The sequence below is a fragment of the Bison bison genome, unplaced genomic scaffold (assembly GCF_000754665.1).
Source record: "Bison bison bison isolate TAMUID 2011002044 unplaced genomic scaffold, Bison_UMD1.0 scf7180017864274, whole genome shotgun sequence".
In the NCBI taxonomy this organism is placed as follows: Eukaryota; Metazoa; Chordata; class Mammalia; order Artiodactyla; family Bovidae; genus Bison; species Bison bison.
In genome coordinates, this window is record NW_011494846.1 from 4,568,414 (window position 1) to 4,587,956 (window position 19,543).

General features: G+C 41.5%; 1 protein-coding gene across 1 annotated transcript in view; it reads left to right on the plus strand.

Moving 5' to 3' along the window:
* The first annotated feature begins 1,958 nt into the window (after nt 1-1,958).
* The window catches only part of RNF144B (ring finger protein 144B), an 87,590-nt gene continuing 70,005 nt past the window's right edge, over nt 1,959-19,543 (plus strand). The window contains exons 1-2 of the mRNA XM_010848817.1: nt 1,959-2,286; nt 14,165-14,368. Of these exons, the coding sequence (XP_010847119.1) occupies nt 14,201-14,368 (168 nt within the window). The 5' untranslated portion in view covers nt 1,959-2,286; nt 14,165-14,200. The remainder of the gene's footprint in view (nt 2,287-14,164; nt 14,369-19,543) is intronic.

The window sequence follows — 19,543 nt, forward strand, 5'->3', positions numbered from 1 at the left end:
TCATCTTTAAAGCTAAATGCCTGGGCTAAACTAGCTAGAAGGACTTTTCAAGCTCAAATATCCTTCAGTTCTATTTTTTGGGACTCCGTTGTATGTTCTCTTACTGTAATCTTATCTCCCTTGTCCTCCTTCCCTTCCTCCCCCACTAGAAGATTGGTCCTCCTCCCAACTGAGCGACTGAGCACACACACACACACACCCCTACAAGCACTTGAAAATCATTTCCAAAAATACTGGTCATAACCTGTCATTTAAAACTCTGATAATGGTTTAAGTGGAAGTCCATGAAAAGAGATGTTTATCGACCTTGAAAACCTGTTTTTATTAAAAAAAAATCTGCTTTTGTGAAACTAGCTTTTTCAAATGAATTATCCTTTAAATCAAGAGTTTTCTATTACATACCGTACTGTACTGGGTTGAATAGTATCCTCTAAAATTCTTTTCATTACCTAAGAATGTGACTTTGTTTGAAAATAGGGTCGTCATTTGTAATCAAATGAAGATGAGGTCATACTGGATTATGACAGGCCCTAGATCCCATGACTAGTGTCTTTATAAGAAAAAATATAAGAGAGATGTGGACAAAGAGACATGCAAGGGAAAAAGCCATGTGATGATGGAGGCATCAGTGAACCGATGCAGCCACAAGCTTAAGAAGACCAAAGACCGCTAGCAACTATCAGAGGCTAGGAGAAAGACACAGAGGTTTTTCCTCACAGCCACCAGAAGCAACCAACCCTGCTGACACCCTGATTTTGGACTTCTGGGCTCAAGAACTGTAGGAGAATGATTTTCCGTCGTTTTCAGTCACTCAAACAAAAACAAAACTAGTCCTCCTGTCTGTCCTGCCATCATACACAGAGATACACTGTGTTCTTCCGCACTTGGCTTTGACCTCAAGGTTTTCTTCAACATGAGAGCCCAGAGGCAGTTTGCTTGTGTCCTTTGGCACCGTGCCGACTGCTGATCCTTCACTGGCAGGCTCAGTATTCCTTCCACAAAGGGCTGCGAGTCCCTTCCTTTTAGGAAGCACATTCCTGACTGTGGTTGCAAAAGTCGAGTGAGGGTGCCGAGTGAGCACAGAAAGGTTCCCCTGTCTGGGCAGGGACATTTCTAAACTGCGACGTTCGACAAAGTTGGGACTGTGATGGTGACCCGTGGGGGTGTGGGGAGTGAGTCGGTAGGTAACCTGTTAAAGACGTCGCACAAACTAAGTGTCTGAGGTTTTGGAGTGAAGAAGACCTCATAAAACCTCCCCCTGCCTCCCCCCCGCCCGCAACACACACCACCCCCCGCAGCTTCTGGATTACTCTGTTACACTGTCTTTAGCTGGAGTACTACCTGTTAGGTTACTAAGCAGTCCCTACGTAATTTGTTGGCAAAGCACTTCCGGCAAAATCAGTTTTTTTCCTAAAAGTGTACCTGTGTTACAGGAGGTCCATGAAGACTGTCCTGATTTGATTTGCCTACGTTCTAATTTTATCATTAGATGCTAAAGGACAAATCAGGTACGCGATGTTTTTAGATGAGACGTGCGTGGGGACTGGCTCTACAGAAGCAAGTGTTCTGGCAGGGTGGGAAGGCAGGTCTGGGTCGTTAGAAACAAGAGACTGGGAGGGCTGGGAGGGAAGGGAAAGACAGGTGTCCCTGGAGGACGCGTGCAGAGGAGAAGCAGCAAGTTCTGAAAGCCAGTTAGGTGAAGAAGTGTCCTGGTCTGGGAGGAAGGAAGGATACCAGGGGCTGATGATGCTGATCGTCCTGCCCTGGCTGTCTGCAGCAGGCATCCCAGGAGGACAAGAGAGAGGTCTTGCTAAGCGGAGCGAGCGCAGGAGGGCCGGACTGCTGGGGCGCGCGGGCCGCCGGGTTCGGACAGGGTTAAGACCATCACCTGGAGCTGAAGTGCGACCCAGATGGGAAGTAGGAAGTGCGCGCCTGAGCTTCCTGTATAAATAAACGCACGGCTCGCGTCCCTGCTGCTGCTGCTGCTGCTGCTGGCGGTGCTGCGCCCCGCGCTCTGAGAGGTTCCCCGGGCAGCGCAGCTGCACCCCGAGGCAGGAGGCGGTTCGAGGGACTCCTCCTCCCTCTCCGGCCGGATCGGTCTGGAAGCCCGAGCCCTGTTGCAATCCTGCAGAGCGCAAAGCTGTCAGCCGCAGAGCAGGGCGGAAGACGGAGGGCATGGAACAGCCGTTCCTCCCCGGGGTGCGAGCGGCCCCGGCTGGCGGTGCGCGCGAGGGAGGCTGCTGAGAAGCCCGGCGTCGGCCGGGAGGAACGGAGCTCTCCGGCCAGGTAGGTTTAGGCAGCTTTTAAAGTGCTGCGGGCATTGCAAGACAGCGGTGGGTTGGACTAAGAAAAGAAAAAGAGACGGGAGACTCACTCTGATATCTGGGTTGTTTAGCTTTATTTTCTGCCTCTCGTACTGAAACCATGCAGAATCGGATTCATTCTGAATGCCTGAAACACCTGTGAACTTTACAATAATAGCTCTCCGTTTACAGGCAAAAAGGAACGAGCTTAATTTATTGTAAAACTAGTCTCTGCAGAATGTATTGTAAAATTCAAGATCAGAGCAGACCTCCCAGTGTCTACAGCTGGAGACCAGAGTAGGCAGAATCTCAGATACTTACCTTCTGCTGTTTGGGAATGCATGCCAGTAGGTTGATATACCTACATATGGATAAGATGTTATCCGTGGGATCTTGGTCCTACATTCTGCTGATTATTTTGTTGTGTAATTGCTGATAAAACAGGGTGAAACTTTGATCTTCCACTGCTGTTCTCAAGTTGAAGTTAAAATGAAACTGATCCCTCTATCAGTGCAGAAAAGATATCTTTAGCTGACCCCTTCCAGGGTACCTTTTGTTTTTCTTACAAGGAGTTTCAGAGATTCTGTTGTCAGTCCACTCTTGAATGTACTTCTCACATTTAGATTTCTCAGAAATGATTTCCCCTTTCTGGCAATATGTTCTCTCTTCATGCTTGCACAACAGTCTCACTTTTTTCTTACTTTCTGTTGCATGTATCATATCAAAATATTAGCTAAGGCTGGCAGTAAGGCTGGCAGTGTTCTTCTGATTTGGCATTTCTGGAGGTTTATTTGAATGTTGCCAGATGTGAGTTAAAGAACAATGTATCTAACATTTCTGAAGCAGCCAATTGAGGGTGTCTAGGCCCAAAGCAAAATAAATGAACCTTGCCATGACTCAGTTTTTAGGGCGCGGATAAAGAGGCAAAAGGAACCCCAGCCAGTCTTCAGTGAGTTGCTGGCTAAAGTATCGGAGTACTGCAGCTTTCACTGAGATGAGCCTCTTGGCCCCCAGTCCCTTTTACATCTAATCCCTCTGTTGGTCCCTCCTTCTCCTTCCTCTGTCCTCCCTTTTCAGCCCTAGTCCTTTTCATGGGTAGCAGTCCCTTAGGTATTTCTAAAGGTATCTTGAGGAGGAGAGAGAAGGAGAAGAAAAAATATCTATAACCATCCACAAGGCCACGTGGAGAGAATTGTATTAGGAACTCCAAGGCCACATTTTCATAAAACTCCTGCCTTCCTTTTGCATGCCTGTGACTGGGATTTTATTCTTTGTGATGGGCATAAAGTTAGAAAAGTGGGAAAGAAAATAAATTGTTCCAAAAGGAGCCTCTAATTGGAACTGTCTTGATGAGTAAACAAATTCAAGGTATAGAAAATGTAAAAAGATGTCCTGTAGCAAAATTGAATTGCTTGGCTTTTTAAAATTATAAACAAATAGACAAAAAAAGTCCCTTAACCAACCCCCTCCCCACCCCCCAAACCAATCACCCCAGATAACTTGCTTCTACAGTACTGTGCTGGACATGAGGTTTGAGTGTGGTCAAACACTGTCCATTTACCCAGAGTTTTACAAATATTTACAGTCATCTATGCCAAATATCTTTGTGCTGAGCCCCAAAGAACATTCTCAGCATTCAAAAGCCCCATTCTCATGAATGGTTTCAGTTCATTGGCAATTTAAAGGCATCCAGGCTTCCAAACTAGGTCAGCTTAAGAGATGTCTTTTTTTAAACATAATAATTAGTTTTTGGGTCTCCCAGATTATGATCCAGGTTTTCAGAGCCAAACCCTGCAGCAGAGAGGAAAGTATGCTCTATCAGGAAGAAAAGAAGCTTATTTTAGCTGTATAGTAAGACCACCGAGGTTTCTGAAGCTGTCTTTTGTCTTCCATAATACAAGTACTTTTAATCTGATAAATTTATATTTATATTTAAATTTTCCCTTTTGAAAAGTTGTTTCAGAGTGGCTCAGATGGTAAAGAATCTACCTGCAATGCAGGAGACCCACGTTCGATCCCTGGGTCAGGAAGATCCCCTGGAGAAGGGAACGGCAACTCATTCCAGTATACTTGCCTGGAGAATCCCATGGACTGAGAAGCCTGGTGGGCTACAGTCTATGGGGTTGCAAAGAGTCAGACCCGACTGAGCCACTAACACACTTCCAGGAACATTGTTAAGGACACCAGACTCATTCCTCTGTACTGTCTGCACTAGTCTTGGCTTCTGCGTTTCTCCTGGATTGACTTATGATTCTACTTTCTTGTTGAGTGAAGTTCTTAGTGTTTGAAATCTCTAGTTTGAGGTAGAGGTCAGGAGTCATGCGGAACCCAGATGTTGCTGGAGGAACAAAGTCCATACGGTTTGGGGACTAAACCTATTTTGTGCAGCTGATTGCTTTGGAGATGGGAACTAGGCCAAGCTGAGCTTGGGGAGTCGGTATTGGTAGCCACTGCTCCTGAGTACTGAGACTCTTTTTCAGGGATGCCTGTCTTGACTTACTGAAGCACCTTTGATACAACAGATTATCAGTATTTTTTAGCTTTTGAATTGCTGGAAGTGACTACAGAGGAGAATCAGGCCCTGAATATGTTCTCTCCTCCATGTACAGTAGAGAAGTTATCTTCTGTGGTATTGAGGAACTGGAGGCTGAGGCCAATAAAGATGCATATGATGTAGCCTCTGTCCTGAAGGAATTTGCGTAGGCTTGGGAGTGACTTTGGACCAGAATGGTAATTTTTAATTCATGTTGTTTTACCCGAGAGTGAAAAATACTTTGAAGTTTGTCATCTCAATGATGTCTTGTCTTTTTGACGTTTCCCTGATGTCACCTGAGTGTTAAGTAATTGGAAGAGGCATAGGCCCACCTAAGTTAATTTATTTAATTATTTCAAGTTTTAATTTGTTTTGTCACCTTTAGGTCTATGTGGGAGGTCTTGTACTAATGTTTTGTTTCTGTTATCATTGGGATTTATTATTTACTTGGTCTATGAGTACTTCTAAGCCTAATGCATTGTGCTAGAGTAGTTATTAAAACATGGGAAGCTGTAAAAGAGAGTGAAAGTGGTCAATACTTTTGCAGCATGGAGTGAGAAAGTTCTCATCTGTGACTGAATCCCTTCCTGAGATGGAAAGCACAACGATCTAAGTAAAATATACTTCTCTTATTCACAGCCGGACATATTTCTGGTTGTATGGCTTGTGGTATCAAAGAACATGCTTTGAAAGCTGTGTCTCATTGGTTTCTCATTCCTCTGCAGTCACGAGTTTGAGTCTCAGACCTTCAGTCAACTGGTTCTTTGTTTTTCTTGGGAAGGTAGAACAAGACCATCTCCTTTCTTTTTTTCCTGGACTTGTGGCTGAAGCTGTAAACCCTGAGTATGATTATATGAACCTCTCTGATGACAACCTTCTCAACTAGTTTACTGATAATAAGTGGGGACTATGTTTAATCACCTTTACATCCACATTCCGTGCTTGGAATTTGATTCTTTGTGGGTTGACCTTATTTCCTGCATTTTGTATTTTCCTGCATTTTATTCCTTGAGAAATTGATTTGGCAGAGACATACAAAAATACATACCCCTGCACCTCACATAGTGTGAGATGGAGGAGTTATTTCCCCTAACTAGTTTTAAATTTGTATCTATAAAACTTTTAATTTTCACAGGAGAGGGTAATATTTATACAACCTTTTATGCATTTGAAGAAAACATTTTGGTTTAGATATTCATTCTTTAGTAACTGTAGTTTCCTGGTAATGTCATGACCCAGGAAATCAGCCCGTCTCTTGCTCCATGGGGCTTCTGAAATAACACTTCTCCTTGATCTGTTAATTACATCACTGTCTGACCTGTCTGTAAGTGGCATTCCTTCCTGCTTCTGAGCTTTGTTGTTATACCAAGCAGGGGGAAGAAAATTATTCAGCAGGGCTGGGTGAATAATTGTGGGAGGCCAGGGAACCACTGATTAAAAAAGAGGTGGGCAGGGCACAGTGGTGGGGTCGAGGAGGGACCTATGATGATGAATGTAAAATTACAATGTCAAGAATATCATTGAGCTCTTATTCTCATTTTCATTTCTACCTTCTTTGAAAGTTTTGTTAGGAAATCTGGAAATGGATTTCCACCTCTTGGGCCTTACCTTATAGTGGTGATGAGAACAGAGAAAGAAGGCAAGAAAAAAATAAATTTGCTTTTCAGAAGGGTAGGCATTTTGCAAATGTTAAAACTTGACCTCCCAGAAGTCCCGTACTCCAGAAGGTTTAGAGTAAGCTTATCACAGTATCATGTACTTTGTTGGTCATGACCTCATATCTCTTTCCATATAGTTCTCCTATATATCATGCCTGTAGCAAAATGTAAAAATTAGATCTGATTACTGTCACCTTAAAAAAATGGTAACCGAGGTGATGGAAGTGTTAACCAGCCTTACTGTGGTAATCATTTTGCAAAACATATCTATAGCAAATCGTTGGGTTTTATACCTTAAAGTTACACATTTTTTTTTCTTAATGATATCTCAATACAGTTAGGAAAATAGATCTTATTAAAATAATGTACTTCATGTGTTACATAATTTCAGATAGCAAAGAGACTACATAGAAAACAGTTTTTGATAATATTTACCGTTTCCTTCCTAAGGATGTATCTGTCCTTTTCAGCCACAAAAAAAAAATTAATAGAGATATATTTGTATATTAGTTCCATTTTTAGAGAAAAACCAGGTCTCCCAGTTAGAGTTATCATCTTATTACCATCCTGGAACCTGTTGAGATGAAGATGTTAAAACTGAAGAATTTTAAACTGAATATTTTTTCTTTTCTTGATTTCCCCTGAAGGATGCTATGAAACGGTAGGGGAAAAAAGCAGAAGTCCCTTTCCTATCACAGTGATAAACTGTTTTGCAGCAATGCCACCATCTCACAAAGCCTGAGTAGGTTACGTGTGGTCTCTAAGAATTAAGCATTTCTTGGGTTTGTTTACACAGTCAGTCCTTCATACTGGTGGGTCCTGCACTGTGGTTGGTGGAACCTGCAGATGTGGAGACACGGGCGTGGAGGGCCAGTGGTACCAGGCCTTTTCATATAAGGAAATTTGGTATCCCCTGGCAGATACCAAAATTCTTGGATTCCAGGGATCCTGGAACCAATCCCCATAGTTACCTAGGGATCTCATACCACAGAATAGTTTCTAATCTGTGCTGTTGTTTTCAACTAATGATTAAAGTATCTTATGTGTGATGTGTGTGGTGCTCAGTGACGAAGCTGTGTCCAGCTCTTTGTTACCCCATGCACTGAAGGCCGCCAGGCTCCTCTGTCCATGGGATTTTCCTGGCAAGAATACTAGAATGGGTTGCCATTTCCTTCTCCAGGGGATCTTCCTGACTCAGGGATTGAATCCATGTCTCCTGCCTTGGCAGGCGGATTCTTTACCACTGAGCCACCTGGGAAGCCCTGTTAAAGTATCTGATATGTGATGTATCTACTTAATGGTCTTGAGCATTATCCTTTTGAAAAACAGATATAAAATATACTTGAGGAATTGCATTTTTGTGATTACTAGTGAGGCTGACTGTCTTCTCATTTATTCTTGTCCTCTCAAGGCATGTATTAGAACTATTTTTCTGATATTACTGGTTGTACACTGATTCATCTAGTCCCTGAATGGCCAGAGAGTGGGTCAAAGATGCGAGAAAGGAGGAGAGTCACAAGACTCGTCAGTATGGAGATCCACATAAATCCTTGCCCCACTTACTGCCAGTATCGATAGCCCTTGCTACTCTACCAGCCTGCTGGTCTACCTTCCATTCCAGACTGTATTTAGGGTAGAACTTCAGCAATTGGCCAGTTAGTACCATTTGAGTCACTAACAGCTTTTGTTGAGAACATGAACCAGCAGTGAAATTAATCATTGCATTGGATAGAAATGCCAAGGTCAACACAATACTAATTTTCAGATTGTGTTGAGCTGGTTGCCTGACATGTCAGTCTTGGTTGATATCGGGAGGGCTTTCCTAACAAGGTAGAAATGGGACCATTGGATTATTGTTTCTTCCTGCTGTGCTAGAGTATTGGCTTCCTCAGAATCTCTCTCCATTATACAGGCAGCACTTCAGCCCTACCTTCCCCAACACCTCCCCTTTCTGAAAATGCTTCCTTTTGTTAGCTCCCTCTCACTGTCAAGCATTCATATCTTTTATGAAAGCTTTTTCAGGGACGACTCAGTATCTTTGACTGGCACATAAACATTTTGACAGCTCTCATGTGTCTCGTCTTCTGTTTAGTCTTAGACTTCTTACCATGGCCTGGAATTAAGACCCTTCACTATAGATCAACTGGATTTTTACATAAGCTAACATTTCTATTACATCAGTAATATCCAGCCCTTTGGTTGTGTTAGCTTTCTTTTTCTCTTTGTCCCTTTAATCTTGTGCTTTACCAGTTTATCTGAGTCTTACAGTCTTTGCAGATGGTGGAAGAATTCCTAAATAGCCAGATGAGTCTCCTAGTAAAACAGTATCCTCTCCAATCACATTATCTTTTTGTGTAGAGGAATAACAGCTATGATTTTGGGTAGTGAAACAGACATAAACTACATTAGTTAAAAATACTTCGAAAGTTGGCTGTCTCACCCACTGCATTTTTTGGAGCAGATTGCTTTTTCAGGCGGCCAGCAGAATATGAAAATTCCTTATACATCCTGAGCTTTCCAGCACAGTTTCTGAAGTATTCCTTTCTTTGGCAATTCTAATGAAAACACAGGAGGGAAAAAGTGACTTTCCTGTTCTTTCCTATCAAAAGGTAGTTACTTCTCATATAATGAACACTTTGTAGTGCAGGAGACACTCAGAGAGTAGCTAGAACTGCTGATCCCCTTTTCCTGGCTTTTTAGTGCAAAATCAGATGTTTTAGAGCCCCGGTGGCTCAGATGGTAAAGACTGTCCCCTCAATGCAGGACCCAGGTTCGATCCCTGGGTCAGGAAGATCCCTTGGAGGAGGAAATGACAACGTGCTCCAGTATTCTTGCCTGGAGAGAGCCTGGGCGATTCACAGTCCATGGGTTCACCAAGAGTCGGCCATGACCGAGCGACTAACACTTTCCTTCCTTGCACTAATCTGTTGCGCTGTGTGGTTACTTACAGTTAAGCAGGCAGACATCTACAGTCTGGGTGAAGCCTGCCCTCCCGGTGCACCCGCAGCCTTGCCGCCAACTTCAGAACATTCGAACGTGAAGTCAGCTTGTCAGGTTTTTCTTTTTTCCGTCATGACTCTTACGTTCTCTACCAAAATTCTTTTCTCACTGGGTTCTTAGCATCCAAGAAGAAGCTTAGTCACACTTGTATGTAATAACTGTAAAAGTAATTATAATTGTTACTGTTTTAAATCAAGCTGGAGGATGGAATGTTCAAGTCACTTGCTAGGGTAAAATGTGAAGTATGAGGCAAAACAAGTCGAGCAAGACAGTGAGAGTGAGTCATGGGCGCTCTGGAAGGAAGACTCCTGGAAACCTGGAGGGGAGCGTGTGTGTTGTCAGTGTGCCTATGAGGATGCTCCCTGAGAGGGTCCGTCAGCCTCTGGCTGTCCCCTCTGTGCCTCATGCCGTTCCTTGTTCGGTTGCTAAGGCACGTCTGACTCTTCGCGACCCCATGGACTGCAGCTCGCCAGGCTTCTGGGAGTGAGTTCTGCTGCTGGTGGTTTATGTTATGGAGACCAGTGAATCTTTTTTTTGTTGTTACCTTTTTATTTTGTCTTGGGGTATAGCCGATTAACAACCAATGTGTGATAGTTTCAGATGAACAGCAAAGTGACTCAGCCGTACATAGACATGTATCCTTTCTCCCCCCAAATCCCCTCCCATCCAGGCTGCCACATAACATGGAGCAGAGTTCCCTGTGCTATACAGGAGGTCCTTGTTGGTTATCCATTTTAAATGCAGCAGTGTGTACATGTCCGTCCCAAACTCCCTGATTATCCCTTCCTCCATCCTTCCCCCTGGCAACCATAAGTTTGTTCTCTATGTGGAGACCAGTGAATCTTATTAAGACGTAGGTGAAGAAACAATAGAACATCTTGGAGTTATTCACAGACATCTCAAGTGTAGGGGAGATTCATTTAGAGGACTTTGGGATTCTCCTGATTATTGCTTAAGAGCTCAATTTCTAATGAGTCAATGGTGAAAAGATTTCTTGCTGGATATTCGTTTTCTATGGAGTGCAACTATGAGTCATTCATTTCTCAAACATTCATTACCAGTTTTGCCCAGAGTGAAAACCAAGAGGCAGGCTTTTGAACCATGCCTGGTGAAGCCTTCAGCTTCAGCGATGGTGCCTGGAAGACTGCTGAGGAAAAGGTCAAGGGCACCTGGCTGGGATCTTCCTGGTACTGCTTCCATGGGCACTAGTCTATAATTTCTCTTTTATCCAGTGGCGGAGTACTTAAGATTTTGTTTTTATAAAATTCCATTGCTTTAAAACTATTTGAAAACCATCACTTTGGGGAACTGGGGTTATTGTACACAGAAAAATAAATCACTTCTTCTTTGATGAATTGCTTTGAATTGTTCACATCTCAAAGAGATGAAATATGTGCCTTCTTTCCTGTCTCAGTCACAAGTTCTGCCTTGGTTGGAATGCTTGGAATTTTTTGTTTTTTATAACAAAATAAGTCTCTGCTTTGTAAGAAGTTTTTATGTTATACAAAACTTCATATATATATATACACACACATATAATACATATACTTTAAATTTATATATATTAAATTTTAAGGCACTTTATTGAGGTAAGATTGACAGACCAAAAACTACATAGTTAATGTACATAGTGGAGAACTAAATAAATATACACCTATGGAACTGCATGATGCCTATGGTTAACAACTGAATTGCATATTGAAAAATTTGCCAAGGATAGATATTATGTTAACTCCTCTTAATCACAGACACGGAGCAGACACACAAACACAACAATAATAAATAAAGGGTACAGGAGGAAACTTTTGGAGATGTTAGATTTTTTCTATTTTTACAACTTTGATTCCATAGCCCATAGACATGTTACTCACAAACTATGGAGTAAAACCTTATGTATATGGCAAGAGACAAGATTAAATTTCAGATGGCTTTGATTTCACACACCTTCCCACCCTGCCTTAAAAGAAGACTGTTTTGAAGACATAACCTTCTAAGAGGTATCCCATTATGTCTTCGTTTTTCGAGTACATTGGCCTGTTCAATGTCTCCTTCTAAAAAATAGTATAGTTTGAGACTGTGAGAAATGAATGACTTTCTTGAAGAACAACTAGCTCTCTTGTTAGGTTTGGAGCAACAGGATTTATCTATTCTCAACAGCTTCCTCTGAACGGGCTGTTGGTGTAGTTGACATTTGTGGTGTGGGATGTTTCTGGCCTGTGTCACTTCCCATCTTCCGTACTCAGGAAGCATTTGCTGGCTGCATTTCTTCTTGCTGTGTGACTTGGGATTTCTCTTTTTGAGAGGAAAAATAATTCAGAATATGTTGTATGAGCAGTGTTGGGAAAAGATGGATGAGAATACGTTGTTGGTAAGATGATGTGTGTTATCAACGAGGAAGTCTTGAGAAGAAAGCAGATAGTAGCTGTGTAAGCATAAACTGGGGACAGGAAAGAAGTAAATCATTCACCTTTACCTGTAACTGACCCTAAAGAGGTTTTTTTGTTTTTTTTTAACTCAAAAATCCTGAATTTGATGTGCAGGTTGTTTTGAATTTAATTTGCTCTTGAATAATAGGTCACCAATAGTTGATTGAATAAGAGCATGGTGTCTTGAACCATATTGGTCTTTTCCCAAGAAATACCTATCATATTGGAAGCCAATCATTGATTAGCTTCTTTTTTAATTTCTTTTTAATCAGATCTTTTACTGCTTCTCAAGGAACGGGTGATAAACCTTAAACACTTCAGGTCACTAGAGTTAGAAACTGCTGACTCTGATATGACCCTAAGAAAGTTAATGCAATTAGATCTCATAGATTTTCTATCTAATCCAGTCTGTTTTTCACTCTCTTATTTTAGTACTTTCGTACTAATATAATGAAACTTAAGCCACTGTGAGGCTGTGTAACAAGTGCTGAATATGTAAAATAATTTTTTTTTGCCTGAAAATTGGGAGGAAGAGAGTCTGAATCTTCTGGAAGGAGAGGATATAATTATTTTTGTGGCCAAATTTATCAGAATTGCCCATACTCGTTTAAGGAGGAGGGTTTGGCAACCCACCCAGTCTTCTTGCCTGGAGAATCCCCATGGACAGAGGAGCCTGGCGAGCTACAGTCCATTGGGTCGCAAAGAGTCAGATGTGACTGATTGACTAAGCACAGATACTCTTAGATTTTGCTTTTATTTAATCAGAAGATATTATGAATAAAAATAAAGATATTATGAATATCTTTATATGATATTTTAATGATTTTATCTTTATATGATATTTTAATGATTTTATCTTTATATGATTTTTATATGAATAAAAATAAAGATATTGTGAATAAAAATCTAATGGAAGGGCTTCCATTATAATTTTTGTTTTTTGGTATAGAAATATCCTTTCCTATAGTCATGCTACTTGTACAGACAGATTTTATTCTTGTACAATTTCAGTGATCTAATGACAGCTGTAGTCATGGAATTCAGGTCTCCTTCCATCTTTTTTCCCCTCTCACTCTCCCCTTCTTATAGCCCTCTCTCCTTGCTCCATCTCTGCACATAATATCCGTCTGTGAGGCAGTTCTGGTGTAATGGGAGAGCACTGGACTTGGCCTCAAAAGATAGAAGTTTGAGTTTTGCTGTGTTGTGAATAAACTCTGAGAACTTTGGCAGATTGTGCAGCTTCTCAGGACCTCAATTCATCTGTAAAGTGAAGGAAATGATCATTGCGGTTGTAAAAGATTAAGTAAAGCGATGCATGTGAAGGAACACAACACTGATACCATGTTGAAAAAAATTTTTATTGGGATAGAATATGCAAAACAAAATTTACCATTTCAACCGTTTAACGTATAATTCAGTGACATTATAATCACAACATTCAAAAGGTTGTGCAACCATCATACTTTCTATTCCCAGAACTTTTTCATCATTCCAGAAACTCTGCGCTCATTAAGTCATGACTCTCCATTTGCCCTTCCTCCAGCTCTTGGTAATCACCTTTCTACTTTCTGTCTCTGTGAAGTTGGCTGTTCTAGGTACCTCATATAAATGGAATCATATTTGCCCTTTTGTGTCTGACCTATTTCCCTTAGCATAATGTCTATAAAGTTCATCCCCGCTGTAGCATGTGTCAGATTATCATTCCTTCTTCAGGCTAAATAGTATCCCATTGTATGCTTATAACACATTTTGTTCATTCATTGATTGATTCATTGATGGACATTTGGGTTGTTTCTTTCTACCTTTTGACTATTGTGAATAATGCTACTATGAATATGGGTGTGCAAGCATCTGTTTGAGTCCCTGCTTTCAATTCTTTTGGGTGTTCACCCAGAAGTGAAATTGCTGGATCGTATGGCAATTACGTGTTTAACTTTTTGAGTGATGTTCTAAGTGTTTTTTGAGTCTGTTAAATTGATCATAGCAATGCCATTCCAAAATGGTGTGTCTGTTCATAGTATTTTAATTTCCATAGGTCACTTGAGTGAGTCAGGACAGTGAGGTCACCTTACATTTCGGAACTCCAGGGATAGCTTGCCAAGGTGGCTAGCTCTCTAGCCCATGGTTCTCAGAAATGCACTCGCTGTAGCCTTAGATCACTGAGGGGGAGGATTTGCTGCGTCCTGATGTTGATTAAACAATAGCTATATCAATGGATGTTTTCTGCCTTGGGCCTTTCCGTAGGGATTGAGGAGACTGAAGGAGGCTGAGGACAAGCTGATGGGCTCAGTGGGTAGGCTCCACTGTCTGACCATGACGGCCGCTGAAAATCCCACGCCTGGAGACCTGGCCCTGGCACCCCTTGTTACTTGCAAACTCTGCCTGTGTGAGCAGTCTCTGGACAAGATGACCACGCTCCAGGAATGCCGATGCATCTTTTGCACAGCTGTAAGTTTTCCTTGATGCTTTCATCATGAACAAATATGAAGGGAAAAATTGTAAAAGTATAGGAGATATTTCTGTGGCTCAGGAGAAGCCAAACTACCCTATGATCCTGCTTGGGAGAGCGATTCCATGTTTGGATAAGATTCCAAATACTGTTTTGAATGTTAAATCTGATAGTTGCTGGGGTTTAAACAGGCAAAGTGTAACATGTGTATGAAATTTAATTATTGGTTGCATAAGCTGTGCCTTTCTATTCTTAACGCTTTAGCTAAGGAACAAAATAGAGACATTTTTAACTTGCCTTAGTTAACTACCATCTGTAAGAAGCTCATCAGGTGTTTTGAATGATGGAGAAATCAGGTAGCAATTTGCTGAATTTTCTTTCATCTCTGTGCTCATCTCCTACAAAGCGCATGGTATGCAACTGTTTTACTTTGTCAAATCTCCTTTTTAATTTTTTTTTCTATTTTCATAATATTCTGAATGCTGCTTATTCCTCATAATAGATATCACCCTATAGATCTTCAGGGGTGGGCTTGTCTCTTTTAGTTTGACACTTTGGTATCCGTGCCGGTGACCTTGATGGCATGTACGCCTGAAGGTTGATTGGTTAAAGAATGTGCTAAGTTGCTTCAGTTGTGTGTCTGACTCTTTGCGACCCTATGGACACAGTGGTTAAAGAATAAAGATAGGAAACAGACTGATGGGTTCCATGGGATTACTAGAAGTATGAACCAGGTGATCTTGTTCAGATTTTCATTTATTCAAGCATTTTTTGAGCTCTTACTGTGTGCTAGTGAGAGCTCCCCACAGAAAAGATGTGCACGTGGAAGGAACTGCCAGGAGTTTGGTGGAATCTGGGTGGCTCGACACCGCGTACCGCAGGAGAGCCTCACCTGCTTTAGGAGTGGGAGTGGGCTTCCTGACGGCCATGCTGTCTGCCCTGAGGCTGTAAACAAGAGCCTGTAAGCTGATGCCCTTGGGCTGCACCTGGCTTCAACACATTTCTGTTTGTGTCTCCCATTGGGAAATTTCAAATAACGATAAATTTTTCATAAAAAAATGAAAACGTAGTAAGATAAAGCTTCTCTGGGCCTGTATTCATAGACCCAGAACTGAATGATCTTTCCTGTCTTTATGGCACTCACCTCCCTCCTGTGTGTTTGGATCAGCTACCCTTTTCCCCCCCCTTGGAAAACATGATATCACATTTTATTATTGCTACAGCTGAATCAGCTACCCTTTTAAACTAAGGATGGATTAAGAGTCAACTAGGAAGAGTGCTGGGCAACTCAGCATGGTGGAGCGAGGGCCTGATGCCTAAATTACAATAATCACCGTTTAGCTTTGCTTTGGGAAGGGACCTTGTATGGTCCAATGGCTAATTTATTATACAGTAAATGTAATAATCACCAGACAAATGTGGGTTTAATAGCCCTGACTTGTGAGGGAAATCGACCAGTTTAGTTACAGTAGTCACTGCTCAAATCAAGGGGAGTGAGAAGAAAGGAATTATTTAGGAAGTTCTAGAATCATTTATAAAAAGGCATTTTACTAAGCATACTTTAAAAAATAGTTAAGGTGAAATAAATTTTACTCCATCTCTTTTTTTTTCTTAATTTATTCAACTAACGTGACACATTTTCCAGCTAGTTTATATCAGTTTTCTTAAATTCTTTTGGACTGAAGATTAGAGTAGAGAGAAAGCTTGGAATAATTCTTAGGTAAAAAAAGGAAAGTGAGTAAAATCCTTTCCTTTTGTTTTGAACTGTAGCATCCAAAGATGGCAAAGAATAGTATCATTTATCCCTTCGTTCAACAGATATCTAGGTATCTAGTAAGCAGCATCTTTGTTCTGGGAATTGTTCTAGGCAGTAGGATGTAGCAGAAAACAAAACCCAGCTGAGTTCTTTGCACTTAGGATCTTATCTTCTATCAAAAGAGTTACATGATAAATAGTAACTTTATAGAGTGGTGGGAAATAGAGGCTTAGAAAAAAAGAGCAGGAGGTTAGGGGTGTGGGGCCAGGGTGTTCAGTGATAATTGGGTAGACGGGAGGAGGCTTCAGTAAGTGTGTATGTGTGTGTATTCTTTACTCAACATTGATGCACAAATTTGAAAAAAATTTCCCTCACAAGTCAAGGGTATTAGACCCACAGTTGTCTGGTGATTTGGCTTCCCTTGTGGCTCAGCTGGTAAAGAATCTGCCTGCAATGTGGGAGACCTGAGTTCCATCCCTGGGTTGGGGAGATCCCCTGGCAAAGGGAAAGGCTACCCACTCCAGTATTCTGGCCTGGAGAATTCCATGGACTGTATAGTCCATGGGGTTGCAAAGAGTCAGACACAACTGAGCGAATTTCACTTGTAAAACTTGTTGTTTGGTGATTATTACATTTATTGTATAATAAATATTAACCATTAATATTAAATATTAATCGGACCATACAAGGCCTCCCAAAGCAAAAATGTGATTATTGTAATTTAGGCATCAGGCTCTCCTTCTACCATGCCGAGATGCCCAACTTAGTTTAAGTAGATGCTCAACTCTTCCTGGAGAAGGCAGTGGCAACCCACTCCAGTACTCTTGCCTGGAAAATCCGCTGGACAGAGGAGCCTGGTAGGCTGCAGTCCATGGGGTCACTGCGAGTCAACTGAGCGGCCTCGCTTTCACTTTTCACTTTCATGTATTGGAGAAGGAAATGGCACCCCACTCCAATGTTCTTGCCTGGAGCATCCCAGGGACGGGAGAGCCTGGTGGGCTGCCGTCTATGGGGTTGCATAGAGTCAGGCACGACTGAAGCGACTTAGCAGCAGCAGCAGCAACTCTTCTAGTTGACTCTTAATCCATCCTTAGTTTAAACGGGTGTTTGTCCTGGTGCTTCCTCATCTTGTCAGCGTGAGTTGCTTTACAGGAAGTGAGGAAATGGCCTTGTCATCACAGGGCAGCTTCAGTTTCCTTTGGTCTTGCTTTGTTTCAGAGTGTTGTGCTTCAAAACTGTTTTCTTTGACTTTCTCACATTGGTTTCAGACCCTTGCTAATCCTTGAAACAAATGAGTCAGAAGCAATGTTTGGTTAAAGCCAGAATGGAAATTTTTGTCTGAAGGTTACTGATGTTTAAAAGCAGGGTATGAGATTCACTTTTTCAGAGATCTCATAGAGCAGAAGTCAAATGTGTGCATCAGTGTTGGGCAAAGAGTACACACACACAAGCAAAGGCCGTATTTCATATTCACGAGGAACTGATGCCTCTGTATTATTGTTTCTGTAGATCTAAGTTCCCAGTTAAAGACCGCACAAATAGTTTTTATTTCTCCTTTAGCAGTTTGGGAGTAGGGGTTAATACAATTAGATTATTCTGTCATCTCGATCCATATGTCCCCATTGTTGGGGAGTATGCAAAAGTAGAAGGTCAGATGGCTTGGTATTTTTGTATTGTTCTGACTTGGGAACTCTATATAGCTATAATTATGAACCTTCCCTGGCTTCCCAATGTGATTGATCAAAATAGTAAGCTCTATTGGGCTTCTCTGGTGGATCAGGGGTAAAGAATCCACCTATAATGTAGGAGATGCGACTTTGATCCCTGGGTCAAGAAGATCCCGTGGAGAAGGAAATGGCAACCCACTCTGGTAGTCTTGCCTGAGAGATCCCACGGACAGAGGAGCCTGCTGGGTTGCAGTTCATGGGGTCGCAAAAGAGTCAGGCGTGACTGAGTGCCCACAGCCATCACCGTGTGTCTGATGACATTAGTGTCTATAAATTTGCAGTTCATACCTGAAGTACTTCACCTGAAATACCATTGTAACTTTTTTGTTGGAGCTCTTATCTCTTTCTTCATTTTAAAAACTGGTTAAAACATGTGTCTAAGGGTTACTGATGTGAAAAACCAGTTAAAAATACTAGTTTAAAATGTGTCTGATCCTGCCGGATTTTGATTTGCATTCAAATTAAAGATATTAAATGTGTTTTGTGTTTTCAAGGCTGAAAAGAAACCTGTGACATCTTAAAATAAGCCATATACTCCTAATTCCCAATTTTAGTGTGATCGGATGCCGTTTTCCCAGTTATTGGCTGGGAAAGCCCTCTTGTGCATACCGTGTATTTAAAATGGTCTTGCTAAGAGAGTTCCCTCTTCCCCCTCTCTAGAGAGGAATGTTTACATGTAATGGTTCTCCTGCTAGATATAGTGCTGTATTTTCATCATTTCAGTGAACTTTTCTCCATTCTATCCTTGTCTTGTTTCCCCTAAGAAACAGTATGATCCGTGTGCTTGGGGAGAGCAGAGTGGACAGAGATGAGGTGTCTGACTTGCCCATTGGCTGTTAGCCAGCTCAGATCTGGCCTGTAAGTAGCTGCTCCCCAACCTACGTGTGTTCTGTGAACCTCCAGCTCTGTGAAAGGGATGATCCTTGCATAAAGTGTTTCAGAGTCAAGTTAGCTTGGAATCAGATATATTTTACATTCCTCTCTTGGAGGCTTGCAATGCATGTTTGCATTTTAGAGACTCTATGAAACCTTGTGGTTAGAAAGAAAGCAAAGGGACATAGTTGAACTTCTCCTGATGAAGTATTTCTGTTCTGTTAATGCTACCCCCTTTTTTTTTTTTTAAGTGGAATACTATTAATTTCCCTACAACCAGTGCATGGAGAATATTGCTTTAACTTATTCCATGGAGGTAGTTCTTGATTTAATGACATCCAGAGAAAGGAATGTGATAGATGTTGCTTCAAATAATCCTTTGATATATCTAGTTTCTTGTTAAAAGGAAGCTTTACCATGTTCTGTTTGGGAAGATAGTTTCTGTTAGACTTTTTGCTCAGATTTAGCATAGAGAAGAAAATATTGTATAAAGGAAGGAAAGCTAAATAATCAGGACAAAAATGGGTGGGGCTCTCACTGGCCTGATTGAGGTCATGAATCATTAGGTGTATCATGGAGCCAAAGAGGTTGATGCTGTGGGGTTACAGAGAGAGGTGTTGCAAGATTACTTGTTCTTTTTTTTCCCTTAAAATTTTGTTTTTAATTTACTTATTTTTAATTGAAGGATAATTGCTTTACAGTATTGTGTTGGTTTCTACCAAGCATCAACAAGGATTGCTTGTTTTTGAACTTAAAGGACAAAATCTCAGGGATGTTAGTCTACTAACTGATAATATGGAACAAGTCTCTCTCTCTCC